Genomic DNA, 23,679 nt, shown 5'->3' with positions numbered 1-23,679 from the left:
CTTAAACTTTCACTTGGAAAGGTCGTCTGGGCTAAGATTTAGGTAGTTTGGTTGCTGTATTTCGTTGTTTTGCGAAAATACTCAGTTAGCAAAAGGTGGAATATTTGTAATCACCTTAAAATATTCAACTTTTTAAAATGGGTCTAGCATCTACCCTGTACCAAACTTTTTTTAAGCGGACCTCAACAACTGTACTAACTGTATTGGTTGGAGCTTTCTTCTTTGAGCGTGCTGTTGATGTTGGTTGCGATGCTGTATTTGATAAAATTAATGAAGGTGTAAGTATAAATATATTTTGATATGAATCAATACAAGGGATGATTTTCGTATCATGATTCTGTGGCAAAAAGATCGCCAAAACTTAGCAACTTTTAGGCAATCGCCTCCGAGTAACTTTTAAAAAAAATCACAAAAAGGGACCAACTTGAAGGGTTTAACTCGTAGCCACCCCCGGCAAACTCATGCATGTTTTTTTTTCCCTTGAAAAATTGTAAAAAATAATAAATGTGATTAGAAATAAAAGTAAACTTATACATAATTATTCATTTAAATATATATTATAAATATACTGTGCAAATCCTGAATATAATTTATCTAGAATTTCATGTTGAAATGCGTCAATAATGATTTTACTTCAGAAATTTCCAGAATTTTTGAGTTGGGCTCACAATCACCCATGTGAAGACTTAATTTCTAATCTTTAAAACCTTGTTGTTTGAATATTTTTACTTAACAATCACATCTTATATGAACTATACCTTTTTTTTCTGTAATTATTATTGTGAAATGTAAAGGTGGATAACGAAAAATTTAAATCTGATGGCAGGGGAAAAAATTAAGAATGGTGACTGGTTTTTATTGATCTGCCTTTGGACAATATTTTTCTAACAAAATTTTTGAAATTCTGTTTTTATTGTTGTTCACTGAGAAAAATTTGTGTTGTGTTTAATTATACAAAAACTTTTTAAAAGATTTAATAAAAGAAAAAAAAAGTCATTGGTGTATTGAAACATATTATTAGTTATTGCATTATATATTAGAAAAATGAGGTTGTTATTTAGCAAGGGTTACTTTAATCAGGTATTGTGCAAGATAATTTATCCTATTTCTATTGTGAAATATTATCTTTAAAAAATAAGCTTTTTTTTACATTATTTGTGTGCAATTTATGATGATCACAATAATTAAGAATAAGATAGCTTTAGGAATTTTTGTTTATCATAAGTATATTTTTCTTCTTCTAAAAACAGCAGCTTTTAAATTTAAAATATATTTAATGAGCTAGAGTAACGAAAGATATAATAGCAGATGACTGGGTGAAGTAAGTGACTGAAGTAGAATTCACTGTTTGCGTTTGGCACCGCATTAAGGGTGGTCTCAATTTCAAGCCCTAAGACGTTTTTTCCCTTCCTCCGAAGAGGTGGAGCCATGTGGCAAATCCTGTAGTGCCATCTTGTGGTGAACAGCAGAAACTTATTTGTTCACCCAATATCGAAGTTAATAATGCTTCGAAAATTTGGGTTGGCCTCATGTATTTACAAAGTTTTTAATTGAATTAAAACTAACGTTTAGAAGAAATTGGTTGATAATTCAGGAGAAATGATAATTTAAAAATACAGCTTTTATGAAATTTCATTTCTCAAAAAATGTGTCTAATTTGATAAAAAAAAAAAAAAATTTTTTTCAAATTTATGTAGCTTGTGATGAAGTTCAATTTTATATATTTGAAAGTTTAAAATAAAGAAAAGATGGTTATTGAATAAAACAATAAAAAATATTAAGTAATTTTGGAAAATTTTATTTTTGTGAAACTAGTTTGCTGTAAATGATTTTGTTGCATTCTGATTTAGAAAATAGCTAATTTGTTCTCATTAGAATTTCAAAGTTAAGCTTAGCTCACAAACACATGGGGCTGCTGACTGGGAAAAACCATAAAATTTTGTCCACAGACTGAAATATGTTTATTTTGAAAACAATATTTTATTGTTTTTCTCAGCTAATAGCTCTGTTGTGATAAATTGTGAAACTCAATGAGAACAAATTATCTTTTTTTTTTTTTTTTGAACAGGATGCAGCTAACCATGCATGTGTTTCCTTTCTTATTCTTTTGATTTATTCTATCTTCTTTTTTTCTTTTTTACAGAAACAATGGAAGGATATAAAGCACAAATATGCTCAAGAATAATTATTGTAATATAAGAAATAAATAGCAAAATTTAATCATGTAGTTCTGTGAATGAGATGTGTAAAATTGTTTTCATTTTTTATTTAATTTAATAAATGTTGAAACATGTTAAAACTTGCTTGTCTCCCATCTCATCAGAGAAATGTATTGTTTGTATTTTTATTGTATTAAATGGTATGCTTAAAATATTTGGCATATGAATAATATTATTGCATGCCGAAAATGACAAATAACAAGTAATAAATAAAAAATTTAAGTCAATCCCAACTTAGGTCAACAAAAAAAGATTTTATATTAATTACTCTTTATTAAATAATAAAAAAAATGTTCTCTAATATAAAACCAGGGTTCATGATTTCTTTTATTTCAATCGGAATTTTTTTTCCATTCAAATGCACTGTAAAAACTTTGATTCATGGCTAAAAAAACTTTATAAACATTTAATAAAAATTAAATTAAAACTATATTATAAGAATATTTTAGAAGCTCTAACTACCTAATGCAATTTTTCATTATAATACGTAGCTTTGAATGCATAGCAAAAATTTTGAAACAAATGCATGGTTGAAATTTGAAGACTAGATGAAACAGAGAATTTAAAGAATAGTTTATCTATTAAAACAAAGTTTCAATTACGAATCCATAATTTTAATTTAAAATTGTGATTTCCTTTTTTTCCCTCTTGATTTTTAAAATGACAAAATAAATGTAACAGATTTTGTTTAGTCATTCATCAATAGATAAATATTTAATCTTTATATTTTTAAATTAAAATATAATTTTTAATCCTATATCAAAATAGATAAGTTAAGCTAAAAAATATGTGCTCATTGAAATTTTTTTTCACAAAATTTCTTTATAGAAAATCTGTTAATGTCAAAGATTCTGTAAACATAGTATGAGAAAAAAATACTTAAATGTCTTAATCTTAGTCTTATTTTACGAACGATTGAAAATTTGAGCAAGATATAGGGAGAGTGTGAACTAATTGTAGGAATTGAATAAAATAATCATAACTTGTAATGTAATGAGCAGTCTCATCATTGCAGCCATTACAATTAGGTCAAATTAAGAAGTATAAACTAAAACAGGTAAATGAATAGCAGACATTACTTTTTATAAATAATTAGATTTATTTATCTCATGTGTCAGTATTTATTGTTTCTGATGCATATTTTAAAACTGTGAATTGAATGAGACCTAATAGTTTGATAATTATAAGAATTTATTATGAAAAAGGGTCTTTATGTCTGACACTAGTGAAATGAGATATTCTTTTTCACTAAAAAGGGTGAGATTAAAATTGAGTCTGCAAAAGAAATGACTTAGAACTCATTATTATTGTATTCATGGAATATTTTACATTTTGTTTATATTATACGTAGGGGTGTGCATAGCCTTTTTAAATGAGAGGCCACTTGCACAGCAGGTTGAATATTAAAGGTGACCACACATGTATTTAGACATGTTAATGACAAATTAAAAAAAAAATTATAATCATAAGCACTAATATTTTTATCAGTGAACCTAGAATTTATCAGAAATATTTTCAGGAAATGAAATACTTTTAATTTTTAAAAATACTTTTAATTATTAAAATTCATTGAAAAATGAACTTTTTTTAAAAAAAACAAATTTCCCTTCTTATTGAAAATTGATGTAATTAAGAAAATATAGAAATTGGATAAAAGATTTTTTGTCAAATCATTTAGTACGAAAAATCTTCTTAAAATAACTTTAAAAAAAAAACGGGATATTCATAGAATGAAAGAATAAAATATAAATCAATAAATATATATTTTGAAGATTAATGCAAATTCAAGTGAAATATTTTAATTGAACAAAATTTATAGGAAAAATCATTTGGATTTGAGATGAAATTGGCAAAAATAATGAGAGACAAAAAATGATTTTTTCCAATTCGAAATTCGCGTATCTTAATATTGTATTAAAATTATTGGGTTTTTAAAAACCATGCAAAAATCTGAAGCAATGACGGTGGAAAAAGCAATCGGGAAACACAGATTTACAATAGAATATACGTAAATTGAGCTCATCAAAATGTGATGATTCAAATGGGTGATTCAAAATTTTCAGCAATTTTTTTATTTTTCTTTCTTTTTATTGTGTACAAAAGTTTTTTCGGTACGCACATTAACACGGGATGGGCCGCATGTCCCCGTGTTTCTGTGTAGATCTGTTCTTTCAATGTCCCTCTAGCAGGTTGGACTAAAAATAATGGTTTATGCCAGTTAGAAGAAAGTTCATCAACACCTTAAATTAACATACTACATATATAAGTTAATCATAAACAGAAAGTTTGATCAGTAAACTCAGTTTTTAAAACTGAGATAGAAATGTTTCCCTCAATCCCAGTAAATGTCTCTAAAAGTATTAAATAAATTATCTCAATTTAAAAGGAAAATATATTAATTTTTTTTTAAAGCATTTTTTTTAAGAATATATTTTATTAAGTTTTAATGGTGGTAAGTAAGTGCCCTTTTAAAACTCAAAAGTGCCGTTTCCTGTGAGTGAGCCTTTTTTTATTCCTAGGAAGAACTCTGCCATTGCAAATATTTAACATTGTGTTGAAAATATGACTGTTAATTTCTAAACATTCAAGTTAGCATACTGTTCAATGTATCAAAAGTGTTCTTATAAGACAAGCTGCTTACACATATTTTGCAAATTCTCACACTGCATTTTAAGGTAAATGTGAATAAGTTAAAATTAGATTTAAAGTTAATTAAAAAAATTTCCCAAGAAAAATACATAATATTTCAAACATTTTTATGGGACGCTGCAGACGCCTATATGATAGGTATTAAGTTAGAAATTTTTTTATACATTTTTATTCTATACTTTCTTCTGTACACACAACGTTTCTGTTACTCTTGGAATTTCTAAAAGGCTTGTTTGTATTGTTTTTGTTTAGACATATATAAATAAAAATTTACAAGATTAATTGAATAAGCAAATAAATATTTTCCCCACAAATCCACATCTATTTTTTTTTTCTCGTTTGCTTTCACGCCAAAATACGGAAAATCTTATTTTCTGTGCGTAAAAGCGGAGAAAATAAGTAAAAATGCAGAAGGGTAAGCAGCTAGGAAAATTAAATTCCTCATAAAATATTTTAACTTGTGCAAAAAAAAAGCGGAAATCCGCTGAAGAATCACATTCCTGCCATTGGCTGTAATGCATTAAAATCAATCCATGAGCTGTTTCCAGTTTTAAACATTTTATCAAATCAATAAAGATTTGATAAAATGTATAAAACTCGAAACAGCATCTTTCCACAAATAAATGTGGAAAGATGCTAAAGTTTAAGTTCTGAAGACTTCAGAATTTTTTTTCGTCAATAAGTTTCGATACATATAGCAAAAAAAAAATTCAACTTTTAAAGATATTTTAAATTAAATCATAAGCAAAAATCCGTATTTCACGTAAACTTTTTTTTTTTTTTAACTCCGACACTAATCTCTACAACGACAGACTGATCACTGCATATAGACATAAAAAATTACATTAGTTTTAGAATTTTCAATAAATTCTGTCTAATTAATCACACTGGCTATCAACTATTAATAACAATTCAATACTGATGGCAATTGTGCATAATTTATCACATGTACCTAAAAACTAGCCATAGTAATTACTAGAGCCCGGATTTTGATGACCTAAAAAATCTCAACTAATGCCCTTAAAAAGTGCAAAAAATGCCCTTAAAAATGCAAAAATTGCGCAAAAAATGCCTTAAATAAAGTAAAAATATTGAATTAAAAAAATGTTTTGCTCTTTAAAATTATTATGAGTCATTTAAAAGATATAAAGCAATGCAATACTTGTTCTACGCTCATTAAAGTTTGAAAAATATGTTTTATATCCTAAAATAACAAAAAAAAGGAAAATGTATTGACACCAAAATATTTTTATTTTGTATAGAAACTTTAATGGATATAACAACTTCCATCTCATATTACTAAATATCAGAATTACATTGGATTATTAAATGTTTTTTGATAATTTGAAATGTAAACGAGCGTCTCTTGTCTGAAAGTAAATTTTCATTCCTGCAAAAGCTTCTTTCAACGTCTACTGATGTTATAGGTTATATATTCTTTGGTTATAGGTGCGTACTTGAAAAAGACGGTCTTACTTACTGACAATTCTTCTTCCATTTGAAAAGATGTTGCTTCACCTGTTAATATCCTATAGATTTTCTTTATTGTTTGGAAGCCAGTGTAATAATGAAAATTGATAAAAAAATAATAAAAATTGTAAAAAATTAACAGAAAACTTTAAAAAATGCATTAAAATGCAAAATACGCACCAAAATTTCAAGAAAAATGCCCTATAAATCTAAAAAAATGCTCTAAAAGACAAAAAATGTCCAAAAATGCAAATGTCATCAAAATCCGGGCCTTAGTAATTACCTTAACCGTAACTGTTATATAAATTTTCCTTTCGTATACTTTATAGGCTAGTTATGTAATGTTATGAATAGTATGGTAAAAAATTTTAATACACAATAACAAGAAAACATATTTGTAAAACTTTCTTTATTTCAAATATAATAATCTTACGCATGAAACAAACATTAAATAATAATTAATAAATGACGAATAAGACATTCAGGCAATAAATATTTGTACAGCAAATGATCACGTATTAAGGGAACTATACACAATAAGTAACTGATACATATTCTAAACAATGAAACTAAAAATACGATTAGGAAACACATAAAATCATTACATATTTAGACTGCGACATTTATGAAGTGCAGGTCCTCAAAAATAAAGAACCTTTCTTAGTTATTTTTAATCCAAACAACAAAATATTTTCATAAAACTATCTTCGCATCTCACAGAGGTTGATAACAATACTAGTTTAGTAATCACTCTTATAATTTTGAGAGTTCTTTCTTTTGCTCAAAAGGTGGCGCTGTTCATGGGCAATCAACGGATTTTGTTGTTGTTGTTGTTAATTTACGTCGCACTAGAGCTGCACAATGGGCTATTTTATTTTATTTTATAACCGTCGTTGAACAGCCGACCCAATTTCATGGGTTTACGACTACTTACATCCAACTCCGTAGTCTTGTAATTTTGAACCAATCCAAAAGACAAGGAAACTCCTGGATCAGTACCCCCAGAGGTATTGATTTGTTGTGGGAACATGGAGGACTTTGAGACTCGACAGATTTAACGTGCATCAGTCACAATTTACTTCACGGGGAGTCTTCGGCTGGCGAGGATCGAACCCACGACCTCTTGGATAGGGGCCCAGCGCCCTACCGACCAGGCTATCCCGGCCACAATGGGCTATTGGCGACGGTCTGGGAAACATCCTTGAGGATGATCCGAAGACATGTTATCACAATTTTGATCCTCTGCGGAGGGGATGGCACTCCCGCTTCGGTAGCCCGACGACCTGCACGCGAAGTCGAGCACTTCACGGTAGCACAGTTTAACGAGGACCCATACCGCACACACTCGGTCCCTACGCAGACTGATCCAAGTGGTCAACCACCCGCACACTGACCGCAGCCAGTGATGCTTGACTTCGGTGATCTGCTGGGAACCGTGTCTTAACGATCAGTCCACTGCGGGACTAACAGATTTTGATAGGTAGTTAAATACACTGACGTTTTCTTTTTATTTCTACATTTTTTGAAAGTTACAGTCAATGTCCAAATTATTCGACGCACTATAAGATTCTACGTAAAATCTCAATTATCTGGTGATAACTCTACAGCTTTATTGTTTTTACGCGACTGAAACCGGTTTGCACTTGTTTACGTTCGTGTAGCAATTGGTTAAATTAAACGATATATGATATATATTCGACGATTGGATAAGTTAGATGATATATTATGTAAATATATAATATTTATTATATCAGGTATTATATTAGTATATCATATTAATTAGACCAAATTATTAGACACGCTGTAGTGTTTTGATGATGACACGTTTTGCGCGAGTTTATATGCAATACTTTTATATTTAAACATACATGTAATGGGTTTTTATTCGGGGAGATTTTGCATATACTTCCTATTTGTATTTATTTTTAACGTATTGCATTACAATGTTAACACCAATAGATACACAAACGTAAACAAGTTCAAATAGTCGCATAAAAACAATAAAGCTGTATAGTATCACCTGATAATTAAGATTTTACACAGAATCTTGTCCCGCAGTGGACTGATCGTTAAGACACGGTTCCCAGCAGATTACCGAAGTCAAGCATCACTGGCTGCGGTCAGTGTGCGGGTGGGTGACCACTTGAATCAGTCTGCGTAGGGACCGAGAGTGTGCGGTATGGGTCCCCGTTAAACTGTTCTACAGTAAAGTGCCCGACTTCGCGCGCAGGTCGTCGGGCTACCGAAGTGGGGGTGCCATCCCCTCCGCAGAGGTTCAAAGTTGTGATGGCATGTCTTCGGATCATCCTCAAGGATGTTTCCCAGACCGTCGCCAATAGCCCATGGTGCAGCTCTAGTGCGACGTAAATGAACTACGACAACAACAACAAAGAATCTTATAGTGTGTCGAATAATTCGGCCAGGAACTGTATTGTGCTTTCTAATAATACTATATCTCCAAATGCTCGCTAAGTACAAAAATATATGAAGTCCACTTAATACTTCCAAATTGATATTCTCAAGGGATCAGGAGAGGAAAAAAGTTTTGTCCAAATATCTGTTCACCGATTGTCCTAGTAGATCATCGAAGTCAAATATCAGTGACCACTTGATCATCCTGCCAGGATCTATCCTAAACACTTGATTTCACGGGCAGGTAGACTGGCTACCAAAGCCATCCCCTCTGCAGAGGATAAAAAATTGTGATCTTGATCATCTTAAGGATGTTTCCCAGACCATCACAAATGGCCCAATGTGCAGCTCTAGTGTGAGGTAAGTAAAGGACTACTACCAAAGGAAAAGGCGTCGCGCTTAGAAACGCCAGAAGTACAGTAGCGATGGCAGAGCCACCCGTGTGTTTTATGAATTAGGGACAGCTGAATGTCCCACATATTACGTGCAACCGATTAACCAGTAAATCTGAGAGCATTTTTAGTGATTGCAAAGCTGTGCGAAGATAAATGCGTCCAAAACAGAACGAGAGAGTGAACGTAATGATGTGGACCTTTATGGCGAACATTGTTTTGGATAAACTGCTGTAAACAAATGGTTTAAAGGCTTTCGTAAAGCACCCTCATCAATAAAATTCATGCAAATGAATACAATCTTGATGATAGAGCTGTGATGGCTCAGGGGATAGAGCGTTCGCCTTCCAATGAGGTGAATCGGGTTCGAATTCCTATGATGGCTTGTCGATATAAAATCCGCTTCCGGCTTGCACCAACCACAGTGCTGACGTAAAATATCCTTAGTTGTAGACGGATCATGGGTTAGAGTCTCCTGGCCGTCAGGCTAACCGTGGGAGCTTTTCGCCGTTCTCCTCTCTCTGTAATACAAATGCGGGTTAGTTCCATTGAAAAGTCCTCCACGAAGGCAAATTTCTCCCAATACTTGATCCAGGAGTTCTCTTGTCTTTAGGATTGGGTTCAAAATTACAACGCTACGATGTTGAATATAAGTAGTCGTAAACCCAAAAATTGGGCCGGCTGTTCAACGACGGTTATAAAATAAAATAAAATCTTGATGATTCTGTTAGGAATTATGGAAGAGTTAAAACTCGTAACATGAGAGAAGGTAAATTGATTGGGCAATTAATCTTCTTCCCTAGAAGTCCTACTTCTACACATTCTTCTGTTCTTTATGCTCTTTTTTAGCTTGACTTTACATTCTCTTCAAATGCTCTCACACTTAGAGGTGCACTCTTTTTACTCAAAATGGGATGCCATTGTAATTCTGATAGAAACAGATGTGCCCCCTTAACATTTGGATAACTCTTTTATAACCACCATGTTCTTTGCAGATGCATCCTTCCTCTTAAAATACAAAGATAGTTTTTTAAAAATTAACTAAGAGTCACAAAAGCTCTTTTAAAGAGTAGGTGATATACTTACAAACATATAAAAGTAAATAAAAATAGATTTATATTACAAATTGTTCAAATATGGCTCTCTAAGTATGATATTTATCACAGTACTTAAGCAATTATTTGTCAAGAAGAAATAAATAGTTAAAATAAACACGAAATGCTTTGGACGTAAAATGTATAAATATTCAATATCACAACCATGATATATATTCAAAGATCTTTTTCCAGTAAAGATTTTACCCGCCAAACACATACAGTCAGCTACAGTGAACCAAGTAATATTCAGAAATAGTGTGGGAAAAAAGTAATTGTAATACAGTCGGACCTCTATTTAACGAAGTTGCTAAATCCCGATAATAAGTTCGTTATATGGAAAATTCGTTAACTTTATGAAAAATTTGTTCTAATCTAAGAAGTTGCAGCAGATATTAAGAAGGCGATGATAATAAAGAAGATAAAAGACTTTTTTTCTTCTTTTTTTTAAAATCATGTTAGAAGCGAACCAATATCAAAATAATAAGTTTTGTTATAGAATATAGAAGGAGAACAAAAGGTTTAAAAATGTACAGAAAGATCAGTAAATTCCATTAAATTCCCGGCCATAATAAGACTATGATTTACTTCTATAAGAAAAAATTGATTCAATATAAAAATATTCAGTTCAAAATGTGGAACAAATATGGCAGATACATAGTAAACAATAATAAAGGTATACAATAAACAAAAGTTAAATAAAGATTTTCTTATTCTAATGGAAAATAGAACAAATATTTTTTATACAAAATGATAAGTGCATTGCAGACGATTTGCAAGCAGAGACATCTTTAAAATCATGAGATATCAAGGAAGATGAAAAATCTTAAAAACATCAAACAATTCATATAATTGTTTAAAAATTCCTGAGAAAAATATATAAAAAAATTATCTAAAAAATGCCTAGAAAACAGAAAAAAATGTAAATATTAAGCAGTAAAAAAATAATTCTAAAAGTCAATTTGATGAAATAAAATATTTGTTCTCTGTTTCTTATCCCCCCCCCTCCACAATTTAATTTAATTGTTTTATTGCAATTCTAAAATCGTGATTCGTGAATGAAAAAATTTCAAATTTTTAAAAGTGAAGCTAAACCAATGTAGCGTCTCACTTGTTCATTTGAAAAGGCTTTCTATTTCATTAAGTACAAAGCTTGCTTTTATTGCGCGATTATTATTACTTTCTGCACTTCATAGAAGTAGTACCAAGATTTTTACAGGAAGGGCGATAGAACAGAATTTATATCGAATTATCAGAACAGCATTGACACAACCCGAAACCAACAGGTATTGAGAGAAACTTAACTGTAAAGATGCGATAATTCTCTACTTAGAACAAGCATGCTTCTTTTTTCTTTTCTTTTTTTGAAAGTCAAAATGAACTCAATTATACTGCTGGTTAAAAATTGACAGAAATATTGAAAAATTTCAATCATTAAAAATTTTATTAAATTGTAGGCAGCAGTGCAGTAAAATTTTATTATAACCACAAGAATTCAAATAACGTTTTGCTCAAAAAAATAATAAAATAAAATCAAAACAGTTAAAACTAATTGTCTTGTTTTAATTTAGAACTTTTTCATTTTCCATTAAGAAAAAGATTCACCTAAACGATAGTCTGGAACTATAATCGTTATCGGAATCGAAACTTATTAATTCTGACATTGCTGTTCTAACTAAAAATATAAGCATGACAATTTGGATTACCCCTTAGAAAAGAAAATATTAATTAGGCCTTTTTTGTGTGCATAAGTAGTATTGAATCATATATTTTAAACCCAATTTTCTTCTTTAAAGTGCAATAAATTAGTAATGAAGGTGAAAACGATATTTTAGCGAATGTTTCAAAAATCAATTACTGATAGATATGTAAGGTTTGTTTCACTCTCTTTAGAAAACCAGGTATTTATTACCGATGTTTGAAAAATAGTTGCAAAAAAATGTTACTGAGAAAAACTATAAACAAATTGTATTAAAAAAAAAACATTCTGAGGACAAACCTCACAAATATTTTGTTTGGAATAATCTCATTTACAGCATTGCTATATAGCGTTACTCAACCAACAGTCAACGATTTTGACATTTGAAAAACATGGCCTGGTCTTTTGAAATATAAATTCGGCGAACTGGAAATTTTTAATAAAAAGAAAAATCCAAAAATCATGTATAAAGCAGTTAAAAACTGCAATTCCAAAGGAAACTTGTGAAATGCAGCAGAAATTCCTTAAGAAAATTGGAACCAATAGAAATTTATAAAGAAGAAAACATTAAAAAATATGTAAAAATGACAATTGAAGCTGACGTTGTCAGGGGGTACCAGCTCCGGAAGTCATAAAAACCTTTTCTATCTAGAGAGCACGGCAAATGTCTAAAAATTGCTCTCTCTCTACTCCAAAGGTTTTGCAAAAAGTCCATGAAGAGGGGAAAAAAATATAAAATACAAAAGTGAATTAAATAAAGTAAATTACGAAAGAAAAACATTGTTGAAAAAACTTACTTAAAAATATTCCTCTTTCAAACCAATAAAGAACACAACTTACATAATCTTTGGGGTACAGCAGTGTTTCCCAAACGATATGACTTTTTTTTAATGACTTTTGTGTACCCTTTCTAAATTTTTCGTAATGCTGTGCACCACTAATAAAAAAAAAATAAAGGTATTTTTTACTATAAAAAAATTGTACAAAGGTTAAAAATCAAAACTGGCTGTTGACAGCACTCATTAACTGTTAACTCCGCAAAAAATAGCCAATAGAAAAATACGTAATCATAAATATTCATAGCGAGTTTGGTTTTAAATAAAATGTTTGAAATTTGTTGCAAGATTTGTTTCGCATAAGAACGTGTAACCCCGCTAAACTGTTCCCGTACCACTGGGGGTACGCGTACCACACTTTGGGAAACACTGGGGTACCGAGAGAGCAATTTTTAGACATTTGTCCTCTCGATAGAAAAGGTTTTGTATTTTTATGACTTCCGGAGCTGGTACACGTCATTTTTCATTGTTTTCTTCTTTAAAATTTTCGATTGGAAATTTTTAACTAATTTTTTTCTTCATAACTTTATTTTGTCCGTCACTTTTGGGACACATATTATGTAAAAACTTTTTTTTTAGTGTCTTTTGTTTATAAAAAAATTTGTTGCTAAGGCCAATTATCGGTTTTAACCGCATCGTATTCAAAATAGATTGATTTTTCAAAAGGATCACATTAAATTCAGCTGGTGGTGATATTGGAAACGATACCAGGGGGTGAGGTGGGACAGTCGGTCTCGTCCGATCCATCACCACAATTATTATCACCGTTACACCATAGGTCCAGGTGGATGCAACGTCCGCTGTTACACTGTTTCTGAGTGGGGAGGCAGCTCTCGTTGCAGCCCTCTGGTTCGTCAGATCCGTCTGGACAGTCTGGATAACGGTCACAGAAGAGTATCATATCCACGCATTTGCCATCATTGCAAGTGAATTTCTCAGAACCGCAACCTGAAGAAGAAGAAAAAAAACACCTTTGTAAGTTTTACGCCATTTATACAGTGCTGAATTTCTCCTCGTAAACAAGCCATAGGTAACCAAATATTTAGAGCTGGCGATTTAGTTTTGTCTAGTAGAATGCTGTGTGTGCATATAAATATATATATATATATATATATATATATATATATATATATATATATATATATATATATATATATATATATATATATATATATATATATATATATATATATATATATATATATATATATACAGTCGTCCCCACTTAATCGCCCCTCGGATAATCGAATAACCCGCTTATACGAATAAAATTTAATGGAACCAAATCATTTTATATGTAACTAATGTTACATTTCCCCGTTTAAACGGTTATTTGTTGTTTCCAGTCCTCGCTTAATTGCATAAAGAAGATAGTGTGTTGAATTTTTTTTTTAAGAAAAGTTTCCCCCAGCTAGAATGGAATTTCCGTTTTTTGGTTAAGATGATAAGAATACATTCGGTGATCACTTCAATAGCTCTTCCTATTCATTTGCTGCTCTAAACAGGTGTTAATGGTTTAAGCATTCATCAAATGTTGTTGACAGTTGTACATTAGAGTAAACGAAGGGGGTTTTGACACTATTCATTAACACACCCGGAAGGTATAGAGTGATTTATTTTACGGTAAAGACTTCTAGTCCCCTCATGGTGCGTTATTTGATAAGATGAAGTTTAAAAAGCCTGCTTTTACACTATACAGGGTTCCTTTCTCCAAAGTGGAATAATCATTGCTTACTTCAGTGAATGCTTACTCTTGAGTAGGTTGCACGATGAGCACGAAAAGGAATGATTTGAGTTTATCTAAAAAAATAGAAGTCTTGGAAGAAATAAATTTTAAAAAATCCCAATCTGAAATTGCGAATAAATTTGGAATTTCTCAAACTCAAGTTTCGAGGATAAAAAAAAAATGCTGAAAGCATTCGAAAGGAATATGCGAGTAATGGAAGCCTCAGTAGAAAAAGAAAGAGAAAATCGAATTTTGATGACGTAGATCAAGCTATGTTGGACTGGTTTCAAGCGAAAAGAGCTAAAGGTGCATTGATCAACGGAGCAATGATCCAACAGAAAGCAATGGAAATTTCAAAAAATTTTGAAAACTGTGAAAAGTTTATTGCTTCAAACGGTTGGCTTTACAGATGGCAGCAGCGGAATAATTTAAGTTTCAAGATCGGACATGGAGAATCTGGCTCTACAGATGATTCTACATGTGAAATTTGGCGAGAAAAGACATTAGTGCCTTTGCTTCAGGAATATGGTGCGGAGAATATTTTCAATTGTGATGAAACGGCCCTTTTTTACCGTGCAATGCCATCAGGAACATTGGCTAAAAGAGGAGAAAAAGTCCCAGGTTATAAGAAAAATAAAGACAGAGTGACTTTATTATTTTGTGCCAATCAAGCGGGGACAGAAAAGCTTGAGCCCTTAATGATTGGAAAAAGCAAGCAGCCGAGGTGCTTAAAAGGGATAAAGAAGTGCCCGATTCCGTATATGCATTCTCGAAATGCGTGGATGACGAGGAACATTTTTAGAAAATGGTTGGTCGACTTAGATTTGGATTTCAAACGGCGAAATAAAAAAGTAGTCTTATTTCTTGACAATGTTTCTAGTCATAAAATAGACTCACTACGCCTGACCAATATCATTTTACAATTTCTTCCCGCGAATGCAACTTGCAAAATTCAACCTCTTGATCAGGGAATTATCCGTTCCTTTAAAGCCCGCTATCGAAAGCAAGTGATTCAAGAGGTCTTGCGCTTCTTGGAAGAAGCTACACCAGAAGAATCATTGCTGTCAGTTTATAAAAAAATAAACCTCTTGACGGCAATGCACTTCGTGAAACGTGCCTGGGATAGTGTCCCAATGGAAGTGGTTAAGAACTGCTTCAAAAAAGCCCAATTTTTCCCACCCGAGGAAATTAGAGATGATGAAACAGTCATCTACGACTTAGAAGAATTTTTGAATTCCGAATTTGAAGGGTTGGGCATGACAGATAATGATTGGATGGAATTTATAAATTTGGATGAAGAGGAAGACATCGAATTAGAAGAAGAGAATACCACGACAATTGCCGAACAAGCAGAAGAGGAAGATGAGGACCAGGACGATCCACCCCATCCTCCAACAATTAATGAGGTTTACAATTCTTTAGCCACAATAAGACGACATTTTGAATGTAATGGAGGGGACTATAATGTATTGTACAACTTAGAAAAAGAAGTAGAGAAATGTTCTATTAAGCGTGTATCGAAACAGTCTTCTATTACAGATTTTTTTGGAATAAAATAATATTATAGTACGTATATTATATTTTTCATTACCATTGATCTATTTTATTATTACTTTAAATGAGATTTATATTTTATGATAACTAATTTTGTTAGTTTTAATTATAATTGTTTGTTGATCATAAAATTGAGTTTATTTAATCAAAACATCATACTATGTAATAAATACCATTTAAAAGTAAAATTTTATAAAAACATAGTATTTAATATCGAATAATGCACTCCCCTTTTAATCGAATAACCCGCTTAATGGAATAGAGTTGGCTGGAACCGATGGTATTCCTTTAAGCGGGGTTGACTGTATATATACATATATATATATATATAGCCAAATCTTTGAAAATAAAAATAAGCTCCTTTTAAGTACTTTTTAAGGAGTCAAAAAATATTTTGAAGCACTGTATACATTAACGAAACGCAAAATAATTTTCAAAGACTTTTACATGATCATGATGAAACAACCATTTTCTGACAAAGAACTCCTTTCTTTGTTTACGTTAGCCACCATAAAAAGATCAAGAGATTTTTCGGTTCGATATCAGAGGGTGGAAAATGAAGCCTGGAATTGAAAACATCTTGCGAAATGCAGCAGAAAAACGCAGCGGCGGTACCGCGAAATAGATTGCGGTTGACCGAATTGTGAAAACGCTGAATAGAGCAATGTGAAAAGCGCGCTTTTGCATAACGGTAAATCAACATGTTAAAGAAAAAAAAAAATCTCAATTTCGATAAGGGTAAATGAAGCACTTTTTAGAATCACCCAATGAAAAAAGCACCTTTAACACTAGAAAGACTGAAACTTGGTTTGCCCAAAAGCAGTCAAAATGACTGGATTGTAAAAAAATAAATAATGTATAAAAAAATTTGTTTAAAATTAATTTTTAATATTTTTTACATTATTTACAGTTATATAACAAGTTATTAGTAAATATTAACAATAAAAAAATTATATGTTGTACAAAATTCTTAGAAATTGTGTTATTATATGCATCATTGTTTCTCCAATTGAAATTAATAGCAGTCAAAATGACTTCCTTAGGCAATCTAGTGTTAAGGGCTTTTACAAAGGAAAATCGAGAATATGCACTTTTTAAAAACACTACACACCATAACTGTGTCCTTGTATTAGCTATATTGGGCTAACTATAGTAGTTATAATTGCTGAAAAAACTTAGAGAAAAAAGGAACAGATGAATATACTTAAAATAAATAAAACTACATAGTATATAAACTAGCTTAATACAGATGAAATATCACCCTTAAATATTACATAGATTATGCTTTGAGTGATCACCATTTTTTAAAAAACGAAAATAAAAAACAAAATTCCCAGTTTGTACAGAAAAACTCCTAATTCCCTGTATTTTAGGTGAGTTTTAAGTTCCCTGTATTTTCCTGGTTTTCCCCATTCTCCCTGTGGAGTGGCAACCCTGTGTTAAAACATGACAGGGTATGTAGCCAGATTTTTCAACAAAAAATAAGTACCTTTTAAGTACTTTTCCTATCGTTAAAAGTTCTTAATTTATAAACATAAAATCAATAAAACTCAAAAAAACTTTACATATTCATGATAAAATAACTAGTTTCTGATGAATATTGGCGATAAAATTGTGAAAAATCATGCATTTTTTGAAATTCAGAACGACAATCAACTCGGCAAAGAAAAAAAAAACTCTCTTAAGATAGAAAATTAAGCACTTTTTACAAACCCCGAATAAAAAAAAAGCACTTTTAAGGGCTTTTAAAAATCGTACATCAAAAATAAGCATCTTTAAGCACTTTTTAAAACCGCTACGCACTCTGCATGATAGAAGTCCGACGAGACAGTTTTACCCCGAGGAGTCAGTCCAAGCTATGGTAGACCACCTTATCGATTCAAAAGCTTAACACGTACGTATAAGTCATTAACACTTCCCAGTCGCAGTTCTTTCTGCGCAATTAATATTTTTTTGATCGGCAACTTATTGCGTAAAAAAGGGGTAATTACTTTTTGTGCAGTTAACTTCATCGCTGGCATCCCAACAATCTGTTTTACCATCACATCGAAGATAGTCTGGTATGCAGGGCGTTCCACATCTAAACTGACCAGCACCACATTCTGCAATAAAATAAATAAATTTTCAGGTCATTAGTGGATCAGCACACTTTTCTGTTCATTAGAAAGTTTTTATAAAAAACAAAAACAATCTTACATAATAATTACAGGGGTGGCCTCAAATTTTAAAGATATTAAGTTCATTACTACCGACATTGGAGAAATAAAATAACTGAGATTTTACTAGCGACATTATTTAGGCTACGCGTAAAGTTTAGATACATCATGCATAATTATGCAAGTCAAAAAGAGAAATTCAAAATTGGAAATAATGTGAACACTTGCATTTAGCGAAGTAAAAAATATGTATATAAATCTTAATCTAAAGAAGATTTTTTTAAAACCATTATTTATAATTACTTAAACTATAAACACTCAACATACTGCAGTACTGGAAATAGCACCACCTGTTGAGGAATAAGAGAAGTATTTTTGCCATCAACGAATATTTTATTGCGAAAAAAAATTTTTTTTTCCTAAGTTCTTCAAAAAGTACTGAGAAATTTTAGCATATACAGGTAAACAGGAGATAGTCGTGAACAGGAGACTTGGCAGGTATATAAGTTCCTATGACATTACATAGTTTAAAATGTGTCCATTATGTCACCAAACTACGTTTCGCAGTCAAAAAACAGAGGGAAGAAAAAGAACCATAATAACATAAAATGATTAAAATTTAATGTTGTAAAAATTTACAAAAAAGTGACCTACTTTTGAAAATCTCTGTGCATTTTAAAACAACAACCATTTAAAAGTTATTTAATGATGTTGTAGCGTATTTCAGAGGTAGAACTATAGAAAGGATGACTCACCGCAGTCTATTTCATCAGACATGTCGTAACATTCAATACGTCCATTGCAACGTCCACTGGCCGCTATGCAGAGACCATTACTGCACTGCCACTCCCCTTTCTTGCAATTGGCTGAAACAGACATGCGCAAGTGAGTGTGATCCACTGAAAGTGTTCTAAACATTTACAGTTTGCTTCATTCTCCTGAGGAAACTATGTATATTTATTATTATCAATTTTCAATGATGAAAACATAGTGCTCTGATATGCGACAGAAAATCGGTGGCGCAGTCAGTTAAGGTGTCTCTCAAATCACTGGTGAAAAGCTGGGGGTCGTGAGTTTGATACTGGCAACCGACAGCGGTGGTATGGAAGTTTGGAGCCCTGTGACAGAATCACGGCGGCATTGTCGCAGAACATTGCGGAGTTCTAGCAGAAAGATTTATTTTGAGGGAGGGAGAAATTTTGGTTTTCTTTTCTGCAGGAATTTACACGTAAAAGTTGAGTTGCGCATTTAAATAATAACTTTTTGTCGCGTTACGCAAATATTAATAACATCGTAAATCCATGTAGTGTTTCGATTGTATTATCTTTAGTTATTGATTTTTATGCGGTTCTTCATTATTCCGACATATTTCATACGATATGGAAAATTCGAATCTTGCATTTGAGTATTTACTTTTTAAGGCAACAATTCTATCGTTTTTTTTTTTCTTTCGCAATTACTGCTTTTGACTTCCATATAGTTTTTAAAATCCGATATTATCTATTACAACAATCAAACCTTGAAACGAAACACGCATTTGAGTAATCCCGTTTTGAAGAGTTCTATTCGCCTGATTTTGTCATCGATCTGTTTTTCGGTAATTAGTGCTTCGGATTTCATGATTTTTAAAATTTTTTTAAAATGTGATGTTGATTTACCAAATGCGATAAAGGAAATAATTAATACGTTTTTCTCCAAAACAAAATGAGAGAATATCGCCCATAATATTAGAATAAAATTTTTTTTTAATATATTTAAGTATAAATGAATAAATAATTATTGAAAATAATTATAATAATGGAAAATAATTATAAGAATTATAATAATGGAAAATAATTATAAGAATTATAATAATGGAAAATAATTATATGGTTTTTTTTTTTTGGGGGGGGAGGTAAACACAGCCTTTTTGTTACTTTAAATCAGTAACATACACATTTGTTATTATTGATAGTATCTTGCAGAAAGATATTAGTGCTAGAGAGTTTTTTCGCAGAAAGCCCGGAAAAATTCTGCCACAGGGGTTCGGAGAAAGGGGTACTTTTTCAGGTACGTTGTCTGATTGAGGTCAAAATTACGTTGCATTCCTACCATGGCCGTTAAGAAAACCTAAAAATGGCGCTTTTATGGTTTCCTTGAAGCACCATCTTTGGAATTTGTTTCCCAAGCAGAACAAAGTAAACCTTTTGATATGATTGAATGAAATCTTACCAACGTTATCGATACATTGATATGTGAAGTTGCCCAGCTTTTTGCATAGCTGGTGTTCGCTGACGCACCATCCACCACACCCAGATGGATCATTAGCATCCCTCGGTACAAGGCACCTGGAGAGGGGAGTCTGTGGTAAGAGGATGCACACTTCCCCATCTTTGCATTTTCCACCACAATCTGTACTCTCATCTGTAAAATGAAATCTATGCTTAGCCGCAGTGAACTTTTTTTTTTCTAAAATGTATTGCAAGTGCCTAAATACGGGCCTTTCTATTAACGAAGATAAGACGAAATTCATAGGCTACTTTAATACTATGATGATTAACCATCAAGAGAAGTTTGATTCTCAAAGACCAACAAACCATGATGATCCGTTATGGTCCACAGATGATTCCAACTATACATTTATATGAAGTTTTAAGGGGAATTCTTGTTGGTTCTCAAGATTATACCACATCAAAACAATAATTTTTTTTTATGCTGGACCATCATAAATCAGTCTGAATTCCTATATTGGGATGATGGTTGTTCATGATCGTTCCAACACTTGATTTCTAAGATGATACTATGATGGAAATTCGCGACTGTCCATAACGGTACACCATCATTTCCATGATAGTTTAATAATAATTATTGTTGGTTCAGCAGGAATATACCATCAAAACAATTTGGGGTTTTTTGTGTTGACCTGTCATAAATCAGCATTTGTTTCATGTGAATTCTTTCCTTAATGTACCCCAGGGTGCTTATTTTAAAAAGAAACGCAAATTCCACAGTTTTCCACTAGGTGGCAGAGTAAGCAGTTTCATCATATCCCAGAAAGCATGTAACCTTACAGCAACCTTTTGTAGGAATTTTCTTTTTTTTTTTTTATCACGAGAATGTTTTAACTAAAAACCTTTCAGAATCAAGTAAAAATATTGCAATACTCATCCTAAAAGGATTAAAAATTATTTTTTATAGCTTTTTTAAGAAATATTGTCCCTTGTCACTGAAGTCACACTAGCGATAGGATCAAATTGCATTGTCCATTAAAATTTCATGACAAGGTGGATTTTAGCTGAGCATACAAGACTTGGCAAAAAGAAACCTTATAATTACCTAGATTAAAGATTATTTTCACCTTGAGACTAGCTTTATCAAAGAATTTTTTCATGCTCGAAAACCCTAAGTTAACCTTGATTTAAGGTTTTTATGTGAAAGGTTGTTTTCCACTGTCTTGGATTAGAGTAATGTGAGTTGAATACAGCATATTGTCACTGAGCTCGTTTTAAGGTTAGAAGGCTTACACGTAAACCGCATAACAAACATTTTTAGGGTTACATTGAAAGGGTTTTGATGAGTTGAAAGAAACCTTATTTTGCTATATATGATTCCACTAGTGGGATAAAATCGTCCATACATATTAACTCTAAGGAAAGTTTAAAAATACTAGAATTTCAGTGAGAAAGTAGCAGAAATTTCTATTTTATGTAATCATCAGCAATTACATATTATCTAAGCAATTTCGCCGAAATCGAAATACCTGGTTTAATCTGACCGAAAGTTTTTTTCTGTGTAAATTGCTCTGTTTTTAAAAATTATGATAACATCTATTAAAAATTTAAATACAGCTAACATTTGAACAATCCTTTATCATTGAGATGGAACTAAATCCGAAATAGAAATTTACCTGGAGTTTCTTCAACTGGTATCTCAATCGCTTCGCCATCAGGAACACCTAGAAATTATCAACTAGATCAATGATTCTAAAAGGAGTAAATATCTTTCATTTAATTTAATGACCTATACAAAATGCTCTGCATGCAAAATATTTTATAAACCAATTAAAAGGCCGCTAAGAAAGTTTTTAAGAAACGCTTCTTTTTAGCAATAAAGTGATAAGCCACACTTTTTCAAATATGACTTCTTTTTCATATTTGACTTTTTTTTTAAGTATTGATTCCTGGAACTATCAAGCAAGTTCGCAAGTTCACTCTCAGTAACGATACACAAACACATATTATTATCTGCCGGAAAAAATTTTTTTTCAATGAAAATAGTTTAAAAGATGTTTTTATGAAAAATTTATTCCTCTGTTTTTTGTAGTTTATGTATAAACAACAAAAATAATATACTAAAATTGCCAGCGGAATAAAGCAGTGAGCATACCTGTCAACATTGGAGAAATAAAATTACGGAGATTTTACTAACCGACCTAATTTCGGGTTTACTGATGTTCAACTTCGTATTATAAAGTACTTTAGCAGAATAGTGCCCATATTCGTTCATTTCTGGGCATTGCTTATTGTATAATACACGTTGCCTAGATAGTTAATGAAATGATAGTAAGATTTTTAATATTTAGATAAATTCGCGGCAATGATGCCCGAGCTACATGATGATGCTTACTTTTAATCCTCATAGAATCAAGAACTTAACCGCTTCATTTTGCAAATAACTCTGTAGCAAATTTATTTTGTGGCGTAACTACCTCTAAGATTACTTAACATCAATTCACTAGTATATAAGTCATGTTAACTCGATTTAATCATGGGGTACCTTTTATTTTATTTTATTTTAAAACCGTCGTTGAACAGCCGATCCTATTTTCAGTTTACGACCACTAATGTTAAACTCCGTAGCCTTGTAAGTTTGAACCTAATTCAGAAGACAAGGGAACTCCTGGATCAAGCATTGGGTCAAATTTGTCTTCATGAAGGGCTTATGGATGGAACTAACAGCATTTGCGTTACATGGAGGGAAAAACCACGAAAACCTCCTGCAGTTACCTTGACAGCAAGGTGACTCTAACCAATGATTCAAGCACTGAGGATATTTCACGTCAGCACTGTGGTCGGTGCAAGCCTGATGAGGAAATCGTATTGACAAGCTATTGCTAGGATTCGAACCCGCTTCCCCTCATTGGAAGGCGAACGCTCTATTCCCTGAGCCATCACGGCTAATGGGGCATCTTTTATTTTATATTTTGTAATCGTAGTTGAACAGCCGATCCAATTTCGTTTTCACGACTACTAATGTTCAACTCCATAACCTTGTCATTTTGAACTAATGCAAAAGACAAGGAAACTCCTGGAAGAGTACCCTCAGAGGTATGATTTGTTATGGGAACATGGAGGACTTTGAGCCTCGGTAGATTTAACGTGCATCAATCGCCATTTATTGCAAGGGGAATCTTCGGCAGACGGGGATCGAATCCACGATCTCTTGGACATGGACTCAATGTCCTACCAACCAGGCCATCCCGGCTCCATGGGG

At 31.9% G+C, this 23,679-nt stretch overlaps 2 protein-coding genes across 2 annotated transcripts in view; one reads left to right on the top strand and one right to left on the bottom strand.

Annotated features, from left to right (window-relative positions):
• Positions 1-2,299, top strand: ox (ubiquinol-cytochrome C reductase complex subunit oxen). Its single transcript, XM_087169516.1, has 2 exons — positions 1-278; positions 2,144-2,299. The coding sequence occupies exons 1-2, from the start codon at positions 138-140 to the stop codon at positions 2,183-2,185; spliced, it is 183 nt and encodes a 60-aa protein (XP_087025642.1). The 5' UTR covers positions 1-137; the 3' UTR covers positions 2,186-2,299.
• Positions 2,300-13,255: 10,956 nt separating this feature from the next.
• The window catches only part of LOC107447315 (uncharacterized), a 43,991-nt gene continuing 33,567 nt past the window's right edge, over positions 13,256-23,679 (bottom strand). The window contains exons 7-11 of the mRNA XM_043047767.3: positions 22,094-22,141; positions 20,419-20,610; positions 18,963-19,073; positions 18,043-18,153; positions 13,256-13,719 (exon numbers count right to left, since the gene is read on the bottom strand). Of these exons, the coding sequence (XP_042903701.2) occupies positions 13,451-13,719; positions 18,043-18,153; positions 18,963-19,073; positions 20,419-20,610; positions 22,094-22,141 (731 nt within the window). The 3' untranslated portion in view covers positions 13,256-13,450. The remainder of the gene's footprint in view (positions 13,720-18,042; positions 18,154-18,962; positions 19,074-20,418; positions 20,611-22,093; positions 22,142-23,679) is intronic.

This window comes from Parasteatoda tepidariorum, chromosome 8 (genome assembly GCF_982258835.1).
Source record: "Parasteatoda tepidariorum strain Cologne lab strain chromosome 8, Ptep-v5.0, whole genome shotgun sequence".
Lineage (NCBI taxonomy): Eukaryota > Metazoa > Arthropoda > Arachnida > Araneae > Theridiidae > Parasteatoda > Parasteatoda tepidariorum.
The sequence above is the reverse complement of the archived record's forward strand: the minus strand, read 5'-3'. Positions and strand labels throughout refer to the sequence as shown.